This window comes from Amblyomma maculatum, unplaced genomic scaffold, assembly GCF_055883805.1.
Source record: "Amblyomma maculatum isolate TAMU_Amacu unplaced genomic scaffold, ASM5588380v1 scaffold_19, whole genome shotgun sequence".
NCBI lineage: Eukaryota > Metazoa > Arthropoda > Arachnida > Ixodida > Ixodidae > Amblyomma > Amblyomma maculatum.
In genome coordinates this window covers 4,966,666-4,984,710 of record NW_028146744.1, presented here as the reverse complement: position 1 = coordinate 4,984,710, position 18,045 = coordinate 4,966,666, and the positions used below count along the sequence as shown (strand labels likewise).

The window sequence follows — 18,045 nt, the reverse complement described above, 5'->3', positions numbered from 1 at the left end:
TTTGCTCCTTGTTTTTCGCTTGGTTTTATGGCAAGTATATATGTCCTTATTAAGGTGGAGCCCTTTTTCTAAAGTCAGAGCATGGGAATGTAAGGCTCTGTCCCATGTTTATCCGAGTGCAAAACGCTTTCATTCACTGACACCGAGAGCAGCGCCCTATACTTTCTGGTCCCCGCAGAGCCGCGCAGGAGCTGTCTCTGGTCCTGGGACCCCGGTTCGGGCCAAGCATAGGCGCGCCACCTCTGCTAGGCCCGCCGCAACTACAGGATCCGGAAATATACGCTGCCGATCGGCAGGTGATCATTGGGCATACCGCTGAAGAGGGCCGCTTCCAGCTGTACCAGCTGGAGCAGACCGTGTTGCGCTGGGCCGTAGGAAACACGACCAGTCTCACCATTGGCCTTGAACAAGTCGTCAGGGAATTCTTGTACAGCCTGAACATTTCATTGCCGCAAAAGGTGAGCCAGCCGCTCCTGCTGATGTTGACATTTTAATCTTCGGCGTCGAATACGCCAGATTGCCGTCTTTCTGTGAGCGGTCCATGCAGAATATCTATGCTCAATGTCAGAAACTCGCACGACTCCGTCCGGCCTAATGACAAACGCATTGCGGCGCGACCTTATTTAGCGAAAGCGCTGGAAATATATAGCCATAAATAAATATAATGAAAAACTCATTTCTCCCCGCTGGGCCTTCCTTCTATACAAAGAGTGGGAATGCAATAAAATAAGAAATGTGATGCTTTGGGCTACTCGCAAATTCAAGGCCAGAAACATTGCACCGAGTACTGGTGGAAAACGGGGCGCACAAGATCGATTGCTGATTCCACCACTACACCTTATTGCCTTATTATTAAAGTAACACTGAAAGAGCTAGACGCGGTAGTTCTCTTGTAGCACCAGCCTTCCAGCCCTAACAATCTTGCTGGCTACCCCGATCCGCGGCAAGTCACCACCACTGCGGCCATCGATGGGTGCCGTCAGCCCCATAAAGAGTTATTTCTCTGTTTCTACGCCTTTGTCTTCCTTTGTGACTTGCACCATGCTACGTGACAATATTTTTGACAAAAACTGTACATGTCTCATCACAGAGATGCCATTATTGGTAGATTTTGAAAACGAGGTTTTTGTGCGGCTTGTAATAACAATAAAATTAAAATATCTTTGTGCCAATGTGAGAGGTTGTGATTGCTTAAGGAGCGTCTCTATATAATCAGGAAGACAATCGTATTTCTTCCGGCGCTACGAAAATTGGTGTTTGTAGCGAACTCTCACCAGCTCGTCTTTTGGGAGCCAAACCGCGACCCTTAAATAGGCTTGCAAAGCGTCCTTTGCATTTTTTCTTCAAAGAAAGGTAAAATTAGTTCCTTGAAGTCGCTGAGAAAAATTTCTTAAAAAGAACTTACCAATGGCGCTGCGACACCTGCAAGATGATTTATTTGCCAGCACCTCATGCATTGTTCGAAGCCGTTATCGCTCACTTACAGTAAATGAGAGAGTTGCGAAATAATGCAGACGCTCTGGTTGCACTCCAGATAGATAGCACCGCCACCTTTTGAATCTTTTGCTTTTATCAGCTGGAATTGTAGCGGGTTTAGTAACATTGGTCTCTTGCATCCTCCACGTGATCTGGTGGCTCGATCACGCCCACTTTCCCAAACTTCACTAGGGAAGATCTCGCGTCCCTGTCACTCACTCGCAATCTCTAGGTGCGCAGCCCGTTTCTAGTGATGTCTTGGCGCGGGTTTATGCTCGCACGCAGATATTCCTCGACGAGCTGGCGGCCGAGATGAACCGCGGGGCCCAGCCGTCACTGAGCCGCTGGAGGAACTTGGTTGGAAGTCTAGTGGTGTCCTGCCCCGTGCAGCAATTCACGGATACACTGGCCCAGTCGAACCGCGCTACCGTGTACGCTTTTGAGTTTGCACACAAGAGCCTTGGACGTCGCATACAGGTACAACGGCGGGAAACCGTGTCACGTGCCCTAATACTTGAGTCAATTTAGCCCAACCTAAAGATTGAGCAATAAAACAGAAGTCAATATCACTTGGAGTTATTCCCTGTGTCGAAGAAAGTGACGATTTATTCGATGGGGATAGAAATAGGTCCACATCGTTGCGAGCGAAGTAGTATGTAACTAAACAAGACTGCCAATGCGTATTATAGAGCGTGAATACGGTCTAGAATGAAGCGACACTTCTTTACTCAGCAATGAGAGAAGAACATTTGCGCGAAATACGCTGATGGGCGAGAATCTGATACTGTCCCGTTTCAGTAGTGAAACCGCATGCGGCCAAGTGAGAATAAACAGGCTTTGCAGCACCCCGCTGGGGTGGCGCAGGGGTTACGGCACTCGACTACTGTTCATAATGATGCGGGATCTAAGCCCGGCCGCTGCGGCCGCTTTTCGAGGGAGGCGAGAAGCTAAGCGCCTGGGTGCTGTGTGATGTCAGTGCATGTTAAGGACCCCTGGTGGTCTAATTTTCCGGATCCCTCCACTACAACGTCTCTCATAGCCTGAGTCATTTTGGGATGTTAGAACCCATAAACCAAACCAAAACTTTACATACATGCACAAATAAACTACCTGCACCATTTCCTTATATACGCCTCTGCACAAAATGCCTTGATGTATTCCAGAAGGCGCTTAAGTCAAATTGTGAATATATATACTTACTGCTTGCGGTGCTAAAAAATCACAACCGAAAGAACCTGAAATAAGCAAAACGCAGTCAGTTTTGAAATTGATCCTATAGAAATTTGAACTTTTATCGAACGTTTCACTAAGGTCCTAATAGTACAAAGCATTTGCAATAAATCAATAAATAATGATAGAAAATGAATAACGGACTCACTGTCGGATAGCTATTGTAGAAACCGTATCGAAATTTAAAAAAAATATTGAAGGGATCATCAAAAAAATGTTGAACGCCAATAGAAGCACTACGCTTTATCAGATTAGTTCCTGGTCATATCAGAAGTAGTACGTGAATGCTGTGTGTCAGTAAACGATAGCCATACTTTATGTGCGGACATTGCTCGCACGTTCTTTTACACCTGGCATATTCCTATTCGGAAAGAGTATCAGAAAAATGCGAACAAAAAACTTTTCAAGCGGTCCCACATATTTCCGAATAATCATCGCCAGAATGTTCTATCAGTCATATATATTTGTTTTTCAAGTTAAGAAAAAGAAAGGGTACTCCGCTGTCTGAAATGAACTTCTCTTAGGGCCAAAGAAGTATGCATGCAGGAACATGAAAAATGCATGTTGGAGCTATATTTCAAATTGCTGGCGCAGTGCTTCTCTATCCGTAACTATACGCATTGGTTGGATAATACCGTGGGTTGTTAGTTCTTCCAGTTTTTTTTAGTGCTTTTTGGCAGATTTTGACAACACACGTGAAGCGGTATTACGCATTCAGTACGCAAGGGTCTTATATATATTTTACGTGACTTTGGTGTACTAAGTATGTTCATACTCATTTTAATCACCCCTTCCGAAGCATAGCATCAGCTGTCATTCCAGGCATTTGTTCGCTAACATTCTTGCTGTCAACAAAGTAATATCACATATGTCAAAGCGGCCTTGAATACGCGCATATCAGTGTCGCTGAATTCAAACACGAGCATTTGGATAACAATGGAGAGTGAGCAACCTTTCAAACACCTATGTGAAGGAAATGTGCAGTTTTAAAGCGCTAAACGATGGAAGGAAAAGAAACGGCTAGACCTAAGTGGCAGCGGCGCATGGTTTGTGCGGCCTGCGAACCGAAAATATTTCCTCTCTGCCACCGCTGTGCGATCATGGTCCTGGCACCCTGCCTCTCACCGCGAGTGGCACAGCCGCTCACTTAAAAAGCGCGCTTGCGCATTGGCTCTGGAATCATGTTATTGGTGCACAGCCGACTGGTTTTAGAATATTCAGGCAGCATTCTCATACCTGCAGCCGAAGGATTCCATGTGCCTTTCTCTATGTCCCTTTTGGGAGGGCGGCAGTGATGTCGCAGGGCCACGCTCGCATCTGATCGCAACCCGTGCGCCGTGAGCCATTCCTTTGTAAACACTCTTTATTTACTCCAGTATCTAAATGTCGCCCTGGTGGGCATTATAGTAGGGAGACGAACAAAGAAAGGAACACTTGACACCAACGACTGCATGAGGGAAACATGAAATTATTTGCCTAGCGGCCCAGAACGCACGCGTTTAGCTGCTATCGAAGTTGCTGAAGCGCAGAAGTGATTCACAGTGGCTTTGTGGAAGTTAGGAATTTTTCATTGCCACCGTTTCATACGGCAGAATCTGCTGCAGGTAATTGGCCGCTTTAGTTCTTCAACCAACTGACACGGTTCATTCTCAGCAAAAATCATCAGTGCTTCACCCTTAAACCGTCGACCCTCGTTTATGCACAGATGAAATTACTAAACGTGATTTTGAGCGTAAGAACATTGTGATCAAAGTAGCGGGAGTGTTTACAGATCAAGTAGGCTCTCCGCTGCTTACCGGCTTGGTGTCAGTATAGTGTGACATTTAGCGCATCTGCAATAAGCGCTAAGTACTCTGAAAATATGGGCTGTCTGTGTTCTAGAGTGGCTATGCCTGTTCGGCTTACGTTGAGTGTTCTTGAAGACGGAAGCTATAAAAAAAGTACATTCTCACACCAGTGAACCACTTCTTGTACAACGTCATCTTAATCTGTCACAGAAAGAGCGTGTATGCTTTGACTCAGTTGAACGCACTGCAGGTGACCACACGCGGAGACGACATTGACTTGCTCTTCGGGGTACCGATCGATGAACCCGTGCCTGGGCCCGACTCCCAACTGAGCAAGTTGGTGATGAGCAGCTGGGTCGCGTTCGCCCGAAACGGGTAGGCATGCCTCCTGCGGAGCGCTGATATTGAAAAAGGTTGAGTACAAAATCTACTCGACCGTCATTCTAATCAACACGCCTTAAGTTCGTCTGATGCCTCCAACTGGAGAGAGTAATATGCCGAGGAAAACATAATTAAAGGGAACTGTCGGTCATATCGGAGTTGTGTGGATGTGGGAAAAAGAAGCATTTTGTCGGTTCCGTCTATAGGAGCGATGTCTGCGCCCACGAGACGCGACATGAGAGCCGGCGCGCATGATACAACCATTTCGCATCGCTGGGTCTGGCCTTTAGTGGAGACTGATACTCTTCCCCAGAAACCAACTTAAACAAGAAAATGTCCAACATATTGCGGAATGAAGAGGCCTAATTAGATGTGGGTGCCCATCGAAAAGTGTGACAGATGCTGCACCTTCCCAAACACCAACATAAACAAAAAGAGAGAGAGGAATTAAAAGGGGCGTTAAAGGTGCTACTCTATAAAGGAGCGACCACTTAAATCGTGTCCAATCCATGCTTAACAGAGATTTCGCTCATATCTTTTATCCCATTGCATCTTGCTTCAGTGCTCTCCGGCTGTCATGTCATATCCCGAGCGAATAATCAGAAAAAATGAGAACAGGGCACTGCGGTCGCCCTGTTTGAAAAGAGCTAAGCGGCATTCCTGTAGATGCACAAAGACCGCCAACTCAACCCCTCACGTTGCGATGGTACAGCAATGCAGTCTTGCTAGGGGTTTTAGTTTTAGTTCACTCTCTCCCAGCAGCATAACATTTGACAACAGGTCAAAGTTGATATTATCGAATTGTACCGGCATTACCAGAAGCAACAGCAACCGGGATTGCTTTCAGTAGTTCCCCCTACCTCACAAATGATGTCAACAAAAATAGCGCAGGGAAAGAACAAGCGCTTACTTCAAACAGTGCTTACTTCGAACAGTTTATTATGAAACGCAGGCGGTAAATATACACGGCGTGGCAATGCATGGCGCAGGCGCAATAGGAAAACCGATTTCAGTAGTTTCTCAGATAATTCAGTTATTTTTTTACATTAACCATTTGACGGTTTCGCCATGCACAAGTCACCTAAGCTGTCCATGACTATTATTTCACGGGTACGTTCAGTAGTGTTCTTAGTGATGACTTTGCATGCCTCATAGACACAGTCTTCAAAGTTTCTGCAGTGCACAGCAAGAAAACCACCTCTTTTTTTCTTTTAGATTGTGGCGATGTTCGCGAAGGCATTGGTTCAGGCACATTCCAATCTTGCCGATATATTTCCTTCCGCATGTCAATGAAATGGTCTACACAATTGATTCCATACATTCCACGAACGTTTTTATATGCTTCATAGTACAACCATCCGTTTTCGCTGGACTGGTTCTGGTTAGCTTGCAGGGTTTCTGCAGCTTTACAAGAGCTGAAAAAACCACTTTTTACTTTGTCTCGTCGTCCAACCTTTTTTAAGCGATGGGACAGGCCGTGGATGCATGAAATAATAGCAACTTTTTGCTTATTTTCTTAAAGAGGAGGTGGGACATCTAGAGGGGAAAGATCTGCCTCAGAAAGATTTCGGCAATATATGCAAGAACATGCATAGAAAACCCGGCATCAGCTAGCCTCTAAAATTGTTCAGCAAAACTTGCTGTCATAAGCTGAGGGCAGGACGTTTTTATGGCATTCTAGAGACATAACTTTGCAATTCCCCTCTTGACAAGTTTTCAGTATGCAGTCATACGGGAGCAGTGGCGTCTTGGAGTGTGGCTGATCATCATCCTCAGCTTGACTATACCAACTGCAGGGCGAGGGTCTCTCCCATATTCCTCCATTTATCACGGTCCTGTGCGAGCTGCATCCGCTTGACCCCTGCAAACTTCTTAACCTCATCCGCCCACCTAATTTTCTGCCGCCCCTTCTACGCTTTCCTTCCCTTGGAATCCAGTTTGTTGCCCTAAGTGATCATCGGTTATCCTTTCTTCGCGCTACATGTCCTGCCCATGACCATTTCTTCTTGATTTCCATTAGAATGACATTGACTTGAGTCATTTCTCTGGCCCACACTGCACGTTTCCTATCTCTTAAGGTTATCCCTACCATGTTTTTTTTCCATAGCCCTCTGCGTTGTCCTCAACTTAAGTACAACCCTCTTTCTGAGCTTCCAAGTTTCAGCCCCGTAGGTAAGTACATGTAAGATGCAACTGTTGTATACTTTCCTCGTGAGCGATACCAATAAACTGCTAATCAATCTGAGAGTGCTTGCCAAATGATCTCCATCCCAGCCTTATTCTCCTTTTTATTTTTCTTTCATGGTCCGGATCTGCGGTTACTACCTGTCCTAACTAGATATTTTCGCCTAGTGCACCAGTGCTTCGCTACCTAACGCAAACTGCTGTTCCTTCCCTAGGCCAGTGAACATTCCCTTAGTCTTCTTCATATTGATTTTGAAGCCTACTTTTTTACTTTTCCTGTCTAGGTCATCAATCACTCTTTGCAATTCATCCCCTGAGTTACTTAGCAAGGCAATGTCATCAGCAAAGTGCAGATTACTGAGGCATTCTCCGTGTACTCTAAACCCTAACTGCTCCCATTCGAAGCCTCTGAATACTTCTTCTAAGCAAGCTATGAATAGTACAGGGGAGATCGCGTCTCCTTGCCTAACACCTTTCTTTGTAGGAATTTTATTACTTTCTTTATGCAGAACTATGGTTGCTGTGCACCCTCTATATATATCTTCCAGCACTTCCCCGTACGGCTCGTGTGCACCCTGATTTCTCAATGCCTGTGTCACCGCCGAGGTTTTTACTGAGTCAAATGCTTTTTCGTAATCAGTGAATGCGATGTATAAGGGCTGGTTTTTCTTCCGTGAATTTTTCTATCACCTGGTTGATGGTATGGATATAATCTATAGTAGGGTATTCTTTCCGGAAACTTGCTTCTTCTTTTGCTTCGTTGCAGTCTAAAGTTGCCCTGATTCTATTAGCGATCTCTTTGGTAAATATCTTATACGTAAGAGACAGTAAGCTAATTGGTCTGTAATTTTTCAAGTTTTCGCGTCCCCTTTCTTATGAATTAAGACAATGTTTGCTTTCTTTCTTGGTTCCGGTATCGTCGATGACAGCAAACATTGCGTATACAGGGTGCCCAGTTTTTCTAGCACGATATCCCCCCGTCCTTCAACAAATCAATGGTTACCTTATCCCCTCCAGCTGCTTTCCCTCTTCTCATAATTTGTAATGCTTTCTTAACTTCGTCCTCCGTCACTGGTGGAACGTCTGACTGCATTTCCCTACCGCCAATCTCATTATTGTCGTGACTTCGTTGGCTGCTGTAGATATCAGTATATACCTCCTCGGCTGCTTTGACTATCTTGTCCATATTCGTTATGGCATTGCCCGCCTTGTTCGTTTGCGCATACACCTGTTTTTTGCCTATACCCAATTTCTTCATTGTTTTAAGGCTTCCCACATTCTTTACAGCAGGCTCGATTTTTCTCCATGTTATACTTCCCTATATCGCCCACTTTGCGCTTATTGATTCAATCAGTCAATCAATGCATTTTCTTTTCCAGAAAACAAGCTGAATGGTCTCCTGGGCTAAAAGTTCCTCAAGAAGCTTGACTAAGGCCCGAAAGACCACTACGTGGCAGTAGCATACAAAAAGAAGACACAGCAGCAGGATATGGCACCAACAATCGTTATATAGTTGGTTGATAAACCGTCGCAAACATGATATTTACATTGGGCATTCAAGAAAAAAGCCAAAAATCAAACAAATTACTAATTACATCCTAAAACTGTAAACACGAAACAGTTCAAAACACGAAATTTGAATCCGGGATGACAAAACAAAAAGAAAGTAGTGAAACAAATTCAGTAGCTTCTACCTAAAAAATGAGTTGTTCGATCTAAAATAAAAAAAAAATAAAAACAGAAAAGAGGAATTTTATTGCTTAAAAAAAAGAATCAGCAAACAGGAATTTTATTGCTCTAAAAACAAAGACCTGAGCTCTTTTCGACTTGGGATTACTATGTGCAGAAGTTTGTTCAGTATTGCTGGGAGATTGTGAGCCAAAGATTGGAGCTTGTAAAATGTACGGAATCGTGGAATTTTCCATATATCCAGGTTTCTTTGGGTATATTAGTATTTCTACGTTGTAAGCTTGCCAGTGACGCCATGTAGTTTGTAATATCAGGAGAGGAAAAATAGTATGTTTTTAGCTTTGATATGTCTGCCAATTCTATCTGGTCTGTCGGATTCGAACCTTTTATGCTTTTGCGTTTCTTAATCAAATCCTTCGTCTCCTTAGACAGCTTACCGATATCCTCTCTAACTATTCTACCGCCTACTTCTACAGCGCACTCAGTAATGATATCTCGGAAATTATTGTTCATTACTTCTAGACTAATGTCGTCATCATCGGTTAGAGCTGATGTTTTTTTTTTTTAGAGAGATGAAGGTTAGGCTGATATTTCCAGTAAATCTGAGCGTCCTGGAATAAAATGTTGACATCAAACGACCGGATACTGTTCCCTGATGGCAACTCATGCGTAATAACCAGAGGCGTGAAGGCAGTGCGTACGCCTGTGTCTATGAGGCATGCACGGTCATCACCAAGAACCCTAGCAAACAAACCCGCGAAATAATCGAAGCTGGAACCATAGATAGCTTAGATGACTTGTGCATCACGAAGCCGTGAGATGGTTTATCTCGAAAAAACTAAATTATCTGAGAAACTATTAAAAATTGTTTTGTTCTCCTGCGCCGCCTGCGAAATGGATTGCCGCACCGTGTATATTTACCGCCCGGCGTTTCATAAACTGTTCGAAGTTAGAGCTCGAGTGTGTCCTTGTTGGTCCTTGTCCTGTCCCTGCGCGATTTTTGTTGAGATATATGTTACCAACAAACTCAAACTGCCACCTTAATAGACCACAAATGATCCACTTTAGGGGTACTCAACTAACCCCGTTTTGTTTTTACTTTTAACAAATACGAGCAAAATTTAACAATTTTAGCACAAGTGACTGACGACTACAGCCGGGGTTAACACACTGCGCTTCAAAAACATGCCTATCGGGCCGTTCCCATTTTTTCAGCAGTAAGAAAAGCACGGGGGGCGAGGTGGACGGTACGAAGTAACCTTGATCAAACATGCCACAGCACCAGCGTGGAAGTACCGGCCTTATGTAAAGGTGCTTCTAGCATTTCTTCTTATCTCGGTCTCCATTAGTAACTATGGCTTCTTTTTTGCAATCTTTTTGCTGGCAAATTAAATTTTGCTAGCCCGTGACAGTTCGCTGAGCTCCCCTAATACTGAAAAATGGGAACGGCCTGATACCCTCGTTATCAGCCTCTTCGTCAATCACAGCAGCATGCGTTGTCATTCCGGTGATCCGGTGATTCGTCACGTGTACTAATGTTTATTACTCGTAACTGTTCCTTATGAAAGGTGTCTTTCTACATATATAATGTACTTCATACCGGGGAGGTTTCTGTATTTTGTTCGCTATGAACATTGCAGCGGTGGCGTAGCAATAGAACATCCGCCTCGCATGCGAGAGGACCGGAGTTCAAATCCTGGTGCCGCGCAATTCTCCATCGGATTTGCAAAAAAAAAAAAAAAAAAAAATCCGCGTGTCGACAGAATTGCATAAACAGGTTTGGGGTACGACCTGATGTCGGTGAACACCTCCGGCAACACACTCCCTCACCAGAACAGGAGTTGGCCACCCTGGTGTAGTAATTGGCCGCAACCTCTCATGATAAGCTCCATAAAACCCCGGCCCTCAGTCACCAGCGGCTGCGGAACAACTGACCACGGCGGCGGTCAGACCTGTGACGCAGAAGAGGTGCTAAGACTCCCTGGCTCCGCTGGACAGGCCGCCATTGGAAACTGACCCTGGCAACGTTTAACGCTACAACCCTAGCTAGTGAAGCTAGTTTAGCAGTGCTGTTAGAGGAACCAGAGGGTATGAAATGGGATGTCACAGGGTTCAGTGAGGTTAGGAGGCCGAATGAAGCATATAGAGTACCGAAGGATGGGCATATACTCTGTTATCGAGGTTTACCAGAGAGGCGACAACTAGGAGTAGGTTTCCTTGTCAATAAGTATATAGCGGGTAATATAGATGAATTCTATAGTAATAATGAGAGGGTGGCAGGCATCGTAATTAGGCTTAATAAGCGGTGTAAACTGAAGGTTTACAGGCCCATGCACGTACAGGTAGTTATGATGACCAGGCAGTTGAAAGCTTCTACGAAGATGTAGAATCGGTAATGCTAAAAGTAAAAACGCAGTATAATGTACTAATGGGCGACATCAATGCCAAGGTAGGGAAGAAGCAGGCAGGAGACATGGCATTAGGTGGCTATGACATTGGTTCTAGAAATAACAGGGGGGAGTTACTAGTTGAGTTTGCAGAGCGCAATACCTTAAGAATCATGAATACCTTCTTCAGCAAACGGAAGAACCGGAAATGGACATGGAAAAGTCCTAACGAGCAGACTAAAAATGCAATTGACTTCATAATGTGTTCAACCCCCGCCATTGTGCACGATGTAGAGGATGGCGACATTACCCTAGAAGCAATGAACAGTAATTTCAGAGATATCATTACTGAGTGCGCGGTAGAAGTGGGTGGCAGGATAGTTGGAAAGGAACCGGTAAGCTGTCTAAGGAGACGAAAGATGTAAGAAATACCAGAGTGTGAAAGCTTCCAATCCAACAGACCAGATCGAATTGGCCGAGATATCAAACATAATCAATAAGCGCAAGGTGGCTGACATAAGGAAGTACAATATGGAGAAAATTGAGTATGCTGTTAAGAACGGGGGAAGCCTTAAAGAGGTAAAGAAGGAATTGTACATTGGCAAAAACGAGATGTATGCGATAAGGAACAAGGCGGGCGACGTAACCACGAATATAGACAAGATAGTCAAAGTAGCCGAGGAGTTCTATACAGATCTCTACAGTAGCCAAAGTAGTCAGGACCGTAAGGAGATTGGCGGCAGGTAAAAACAGTCACACGTTCCAGCAGTGATGAAGGACGAGGTCAAGAAAGCACTAGAAACTATGAAAAGGGGGAAATCAGCTGGAGAGGACCAGATACCTACAGATTTGCTGAAGGACGGGGGGGATATCGTGCTAGAAAAACTGGCCATCCTTTAGACGCAGTGCCTGGTGTCATCGACGGTACCGGAACCATGGAAGAATGCAAACATTATCCTCATTCATAAGAAAGGGGAATCTAAGGACCTTAAAAATTACAGACCATTAGTGCTTACTGTCCATTACGTATAAGGTATTTACTAAGGTAATCGCTAATAGAATCAGGACAACCTTAGACTGCAATCAAGCAAAGGATCAAGCAGGTTTTAGGAAACGGTAGTCTACTATCGATCATATCAATACCATCAATCAGGTGATAGAAAAATGCTCTGAATATAACCAGCCCTTATACATAGCATTCATTGATTACGAAAAAGCATTTGACTCAGTTGAAACATCGGCGGTGATGCAAGCATTGCGAAATCAGGGGGCAGACGAGCCGTACGTGAAAGCGCTGGAAGATATATACCTATAGTGAATGCACAGCAACCATAGTTCTGCATAAACAAAGTAACAAAATTCCCATAAAGAAAGGTGTTAGGCAAGAAGACACAATCTCCCCAGTACTATTCACAGCTTGCTTAGAGGAAGTATACAGAGACTTGGAATGGGAGCAGTTAGGAAAAAGGGTAGATGGAGAATACCGCAGCAATCTGCGATTTGCTGATGACATTGCCTTGCTAAGCAACTCGGGGGATGAGCTGCAAATAATGATTGATGACCTAGACAGGAAAAGTAGAAAGGTAGGCTTGAAAATAAATATGCAGAAGTCTAAGGTAATGTTCAATAGCCTCGGGAAGGAACAGCAGTTTACATTAGGTAGCGAAGTACTGGAAGTAGTAGGTGATTATGTCTACTTAGGACAGGTAGTAATCGCCGATCCGGACCATGAAAAGTAAATAACAAATAGAATAACATTGGGATGGAGCGCATTTGGCAAGCACTCGCAGATTATGACTAGCAGCTTACCGGTATCGCTCAAGAGGAAAGTATACAACAGTTGCATCTTACCTGTACTCACCTATGGGGCTGAAACGTGGAGGCTTACCAAAAGAGTTCTACTTAAGTTGAAGACAACCCAGAGGGCTATGGAACGAAAAATGGTAGGAGTAACATTAAGAGATAGGAAGCGTGCAAAGTGGGTCAGAGAAATAACTCAAGTTACTGACATTCTAGTGGAAATTAAGAAGAAGAAATGTGCATGGGCAGGACATTTAGTTCGAAGAGAGGATAACCGGTGGTCGCTTGGGGTAACAAATTGGATTCCAAGAGAAGGAAAACGCAGCAGGGGGCGGCAGAAAGTTAGGTGGGCGGATGAGGTTAAGAAGTTCGCGGGGGTCAAGTGGATGCTGCTAGCACAGAACCGGGTTAAGTGGAGAAATATGGGAGAGGCCTTCGCCTTGCAGTGGGTATAGTCAGGCTGATGATGATGATGATGATTAACATTTAAAGTGTTGATGGATATACAGGGCCAGATGAAGACAAGTCGACTTGTCAAAACATTGCCTCGACTCGAGAACTGAGGTTCCTCCGCCCCTCCTCCCCGCCCACTACCTTCTTACAGAGCTCTTCCATAAAGCGCAGCAAGACCATTTTAACAATGTGCAACCCGGAAAGCGCATAGTTAACGAAATTTTAAAAGCTTATTTTTAACTGTTATGACGATCGTAGTCGAAGCGCAGTACCTACTCGAAAAATTACAAAAAGCGGACTAAAATACGTTCTTAGTCCCTGAAATAAATTACGAATGGGGAAAAATAGGAAACAAATTGTAATTCCTTTTAGCTTCGTTACGCATATTATATCGACCTTTGTGTAAAATCCGCTGATACACACCTAATAGACGGTCCTTCTTGACTTCAAGAATGAATGAATGAATAAAGAGTTTATTTGAAGGAAAGGGATAGGTATCGGCCGCTCTTTAGGTAATTAGGAAGAAACAAAATAACACATATTCCACATGAAGACATGCCAACCCTAGCACATCAGATACTATCAAGCACCGATACACCACATATCATTGCCACTTATGGCAATGAAAGCGGCCTGCGTCGAGAAGTGGAAGAGAGGTCGGGCAGAAACTCGCAGATCGGCAGAATGGAAAGCAGCGAGAGGAGAGAAAAGTCGAGAAGCTACACACTTTTAGAATAAAAATTCAATGCTAAAAAGCCTGGTCTATTGCAATATATCCAAATGGAGCGAACAGCTAGACACAAAGTAGGAAGCATGGATACTTTTTGCGGTATCGATGAACGTGAAATTATTATTTCACGTTTCAGCAATCTTGGAGATGACTGATTAAAAGACAATCGCATTCAACAAGTGGAATCCGAACCCACGACTTCCGAATTGTGCGTCTGCTGGTCTATCCGGGTGTAGGTAAAAACGTCCCTTCAAAAAAATATACATGTCTCCGGAAGTTAAGGCCCCGGAAAAAAACGTCCCCGGAAGAAAACGTCCCCGGAAAAAAAGGCCCCCGAGGAAGCAGCCTTTAGGAAAAAATATCCCCAAGCCAATAATTTTTCACAGCAGTTGCAAACAAGCTATTTTGTTTCTTCGCATAATTTAGAAGACCCAGGGTGCCTTGCATAGGGAAGGATAGGGATATGAATACGACATCAATAAATGACAATGATAAACGGCATAATATAAACAAACAATGCGCCAGACGCCTCACAATAAAAGACCAGTTTTTAATCAAATTCAACGTGGCTATTAACTGGTGCAATGTTTTTAGGAAGTTTATCCCAGTGCTAAATAGCGAGAAAAAGCATTGAATGACGAAGAAAGTATGAGCAAATGTGAGTTTGACTTGCAAATTGTGGTCGAGACGTGGAAAAATGCGATCCGTAGCCTTTATATCTGCGATGGAGAAGGAGAATGGCGGTTGGGAATACAGATAGAAGCATCACAAAAGAATAAGGCCTTCGTTTTCTAAATAGCTTAAATCAGTATTTTTATGATTCCCACGCCATTATATTGCCGCATAGAAGACGACGCCAAAGATGATGACCGGCCCCACAAGCGCGAGTCTGGAAGAGAAGGAAGTTTGAGCGCAAGACTCGTCCTGGTTGATTATTAAACCCGTCTTATCTTAGGGTTCTCCTTGCGTTCTATCGAGACGTGACACTGGTTGAGCGCGCTGGGGTATGCATAAGACTCCTTCCGGCAGTCCACAGCAGATCCCAGACATCGGCATGCCTGTACAACGTGCTAGCCGCCGCCTTCTAGGCCTAGCCCCGGAGTACAACTTCCTTCAAACGCCCAAGCCAATCAGGTCTCCCAAGCCATGGCACATCCCAACCCTACGCCAGTGACTCTTCAAAACACCAAGGTGCCAGAGTGCTTTCGTGGGGAAGCGTTTGAAGATGTCGAGGACTGGCTCGGCCAATTTCAACGAGTGGCCAAGATTAATCAGTGAAGCGCAGATCACAAGCTTTGCAATGTCTATTTTGCCCTTCAGGATAATGCTAGAACGTGGTTTGAAAACCACGAGGCCAGCTTATCCACATGGAATGACTTCCGCCGCCAGCTCGTAGACACCTTTGTGAGAACTGATCGACGAGACAAAGCGCTGCGCCTGCTTCAAGTGAGTGTCCAGAAGCCGAATGAGAGCGTGGCTATGTTTACGGAAGACATGGCTCGCCTTTTTGGCCGTGCCGACCCTGATATGAGTGAGCCAAAGAAGTTACGGCATCTCATGCACGATGTCAAAGAGCAGGTGTTTGCCGGCGTAGTACGCAACCCACCTAAAACCATGAGTGAGTCCATTAAGGACGCTACGGCTATAGAGCGAGCCCTCCAAGATCGGTGCCGCCAGTACAACCGACCTGTCAGCTGCGCCCCGACGACTGCGGCGGCGCTGACTGCAACAGATCAGACCACTCTTCGAGACATGATTAGAGAAATTGTCCTTGAGGAGCTGCAGCGAATTACGGTTACGAAAGCTCAGTCGTCAGAGGCCCTCGTGCAAGCTGTAAGGAATGAAATTCGGTGCTCCCTATTACCGTCTGCCTAGTGCAACGAGTTTCATCTAGTCAACAACGCGGCAGCCATTTCCGAACCATACCGCGTTCCACAACCGGTCAACTACACGGCCAACATTCCTGCACCTTATCACGAGCCGCAATCTGATGAGAGCTACGCCGCGGTCCTATGTCGACCGCCTCCAGACCACGCCCCACCCTGCTCACCAAGCCGTCAGGAGACGCGATTCTTCCAGGGGCCTCAATGGGCGCCTTCCAGGCGCTCTCAACCACGCCGAACGGACAGGTGGCGCAGTTATTACAGCCGGCCACTCTGTTTCTACTGCGGACAACCTGGCCACGTATATCGGTATTGCCGCTACCGCGTAGAGGGGCAAGCCTTTCCGTCTGCTTCTGCTCTCCGCCGCTTCGACACTGACACTGCCCAAACCGAGGACGGCCTTGCGGTCAGCGAGGAAACTGAATACCCGGGCTTCCGCCACCATTCCTCCCCATCGCCACAGCGTTATTCTCCGATGATGCATCGTGGCAATGCTGACGTTGGCGGACGGCGGTCCCCTAGCCCTCACCAAGGAAACTAACAGCCGCAACCTCGCGAGAGGAGGTTGCACACAGTCTAAAAGTGTCAAAACCCTCACCACCGCCGCAACTGCCGACAACTCGTGCTTCTGACGCTGCGTTAGTATTGACATTGCCGCACTACCGCCGAAAATGCCGCCTACATTACCACCGAAAATGCCGCACCAGATGAGCAGCCCCGATGACGAAGCACTTCCGCCGCAAATGCCGAAAGAGACGAGCAACCCAGATACCGTTGTTAGCGCTGACCTCGCCGTTTCCATTGATGGGCTGGAGGTACATGCTCTGGTGGATACCGGGGCGGATTTTTTAATTATTAGCCAGAAACTGGCTGACACGCTGCGCAAAGTAAAACCGGATGGACTGGGCCAGTAATAAGTGCTGGGGGCTAGCTACTGGCACCGACAGGGAAGTGCACTGCCCGGATAGGAATAGGAAACGCGGTGTTTGTTGGCAGCTTCGTTATTCTCCCTGACTGTTGCAAAGACCTCATCTTGGGCATGGACTTCCTGCGTCTTCATGGGGCTGTAATCAGCATTCGTGACAGCGTCATTGCCTTCACCAAGAATCATGAAGACCTTGGTTATGCGGAAGTAACACTGATGCCCTTACGCGTCGCCAATGAGACGGTGACATTACCTCCGCGATCATGCTCTCCTGTTGATGTGAAGTGCGACATGGCGCATATCGGAGATGGTATCGCCGAAAGGGCAGTCACCCTGGTACTAAGCCGAGGTGTTTCTATAGCTCGAGCTAGTCAACTTGACCAATGGGCAGACCGAAGTGCTGCTGACAAACTTCAGTGACGAGCGTCAGCAAATTCCGAAAGGCACAACTGTTGCCTTTTTCGACAGCCTCCAAAATGCGCAGCACTGCTTCTCACTGCAACAGGAAGGATCAATGTGCAAGACGCCCGTAACCATCGTCGATGTGAGTCCAAATTTGTCTTCTTCAGAACGGGACCGTCTTTTGCATCTCATAGATCAATTTCGAGACTGCTTTGCTTCCGAATCGCGGATCGGCCAAACGCCTTTGACAAAACATGACTCGATTCGCCCGATTCAACAAAATCCTTACCGTGTAGCTCCAAAAAAACGTGAAGCCATTCAGCGCCAGGTGGCCGAAGTGCTTAGAGACGACGTTATCCAGCTGTCACAGAGCCCCTGGCTTCCCCCGTGATACTTGGTAAAAAGGACGGCAGCTTGCGATTTTCCATAGATTACCGCAAGCTCAACAAGTAACTAAAAAAGACGTGTACTCTCTTCCTCACATCGACGATTCCCTTGATCGCCTACGAAATGCACGTTACTTCTCATCAATGGATTTGAAAAGTGGTTATTGGCAGATAGAAGTAGACGAGAGAGATTTCGAGAAGACAGCATTCGGCACTCCCGACGGATTGTACGAGTTTAAGGTCCTTCCGTTCGGTTTATGCTCAGCACCAGCAACGTTTCAGAGGTTAATGGATACTATGCGCTCGGGACTTAAGTGGCTAACATGCCTGAT

General features: G+C 45.7%; 1 protein-coding gene across 1 annotated transcript in view; it reads left to right on the top strand.

Moving 5' to 3' along the window:
- Positions 1-4,872, top strand: part of LOC146171605 (acetylcholinesterase-like) — a 36,024-nt gene extending 31,152 nt beyond the window's left edge. Inside the window, exons 4-6 of the mRNA XM_084586461.1 lie at positions 179-458; positions 1,717-1,953; positions 4,744-4,872. Of these exons, the coding sequence (XP_084442587.1) occupies positions 179-458; positions 1,717-1,953; positions 4,744-4,872 (646 nt within the window). The remainder of the gene's footprint in view (positions 1-178; positions 459-1,716; positions 1,954-4,743) is intronic.
- The last annotated feature ends 13,173 nt before the right edge of the window (positions 4,873-18,045 follow it).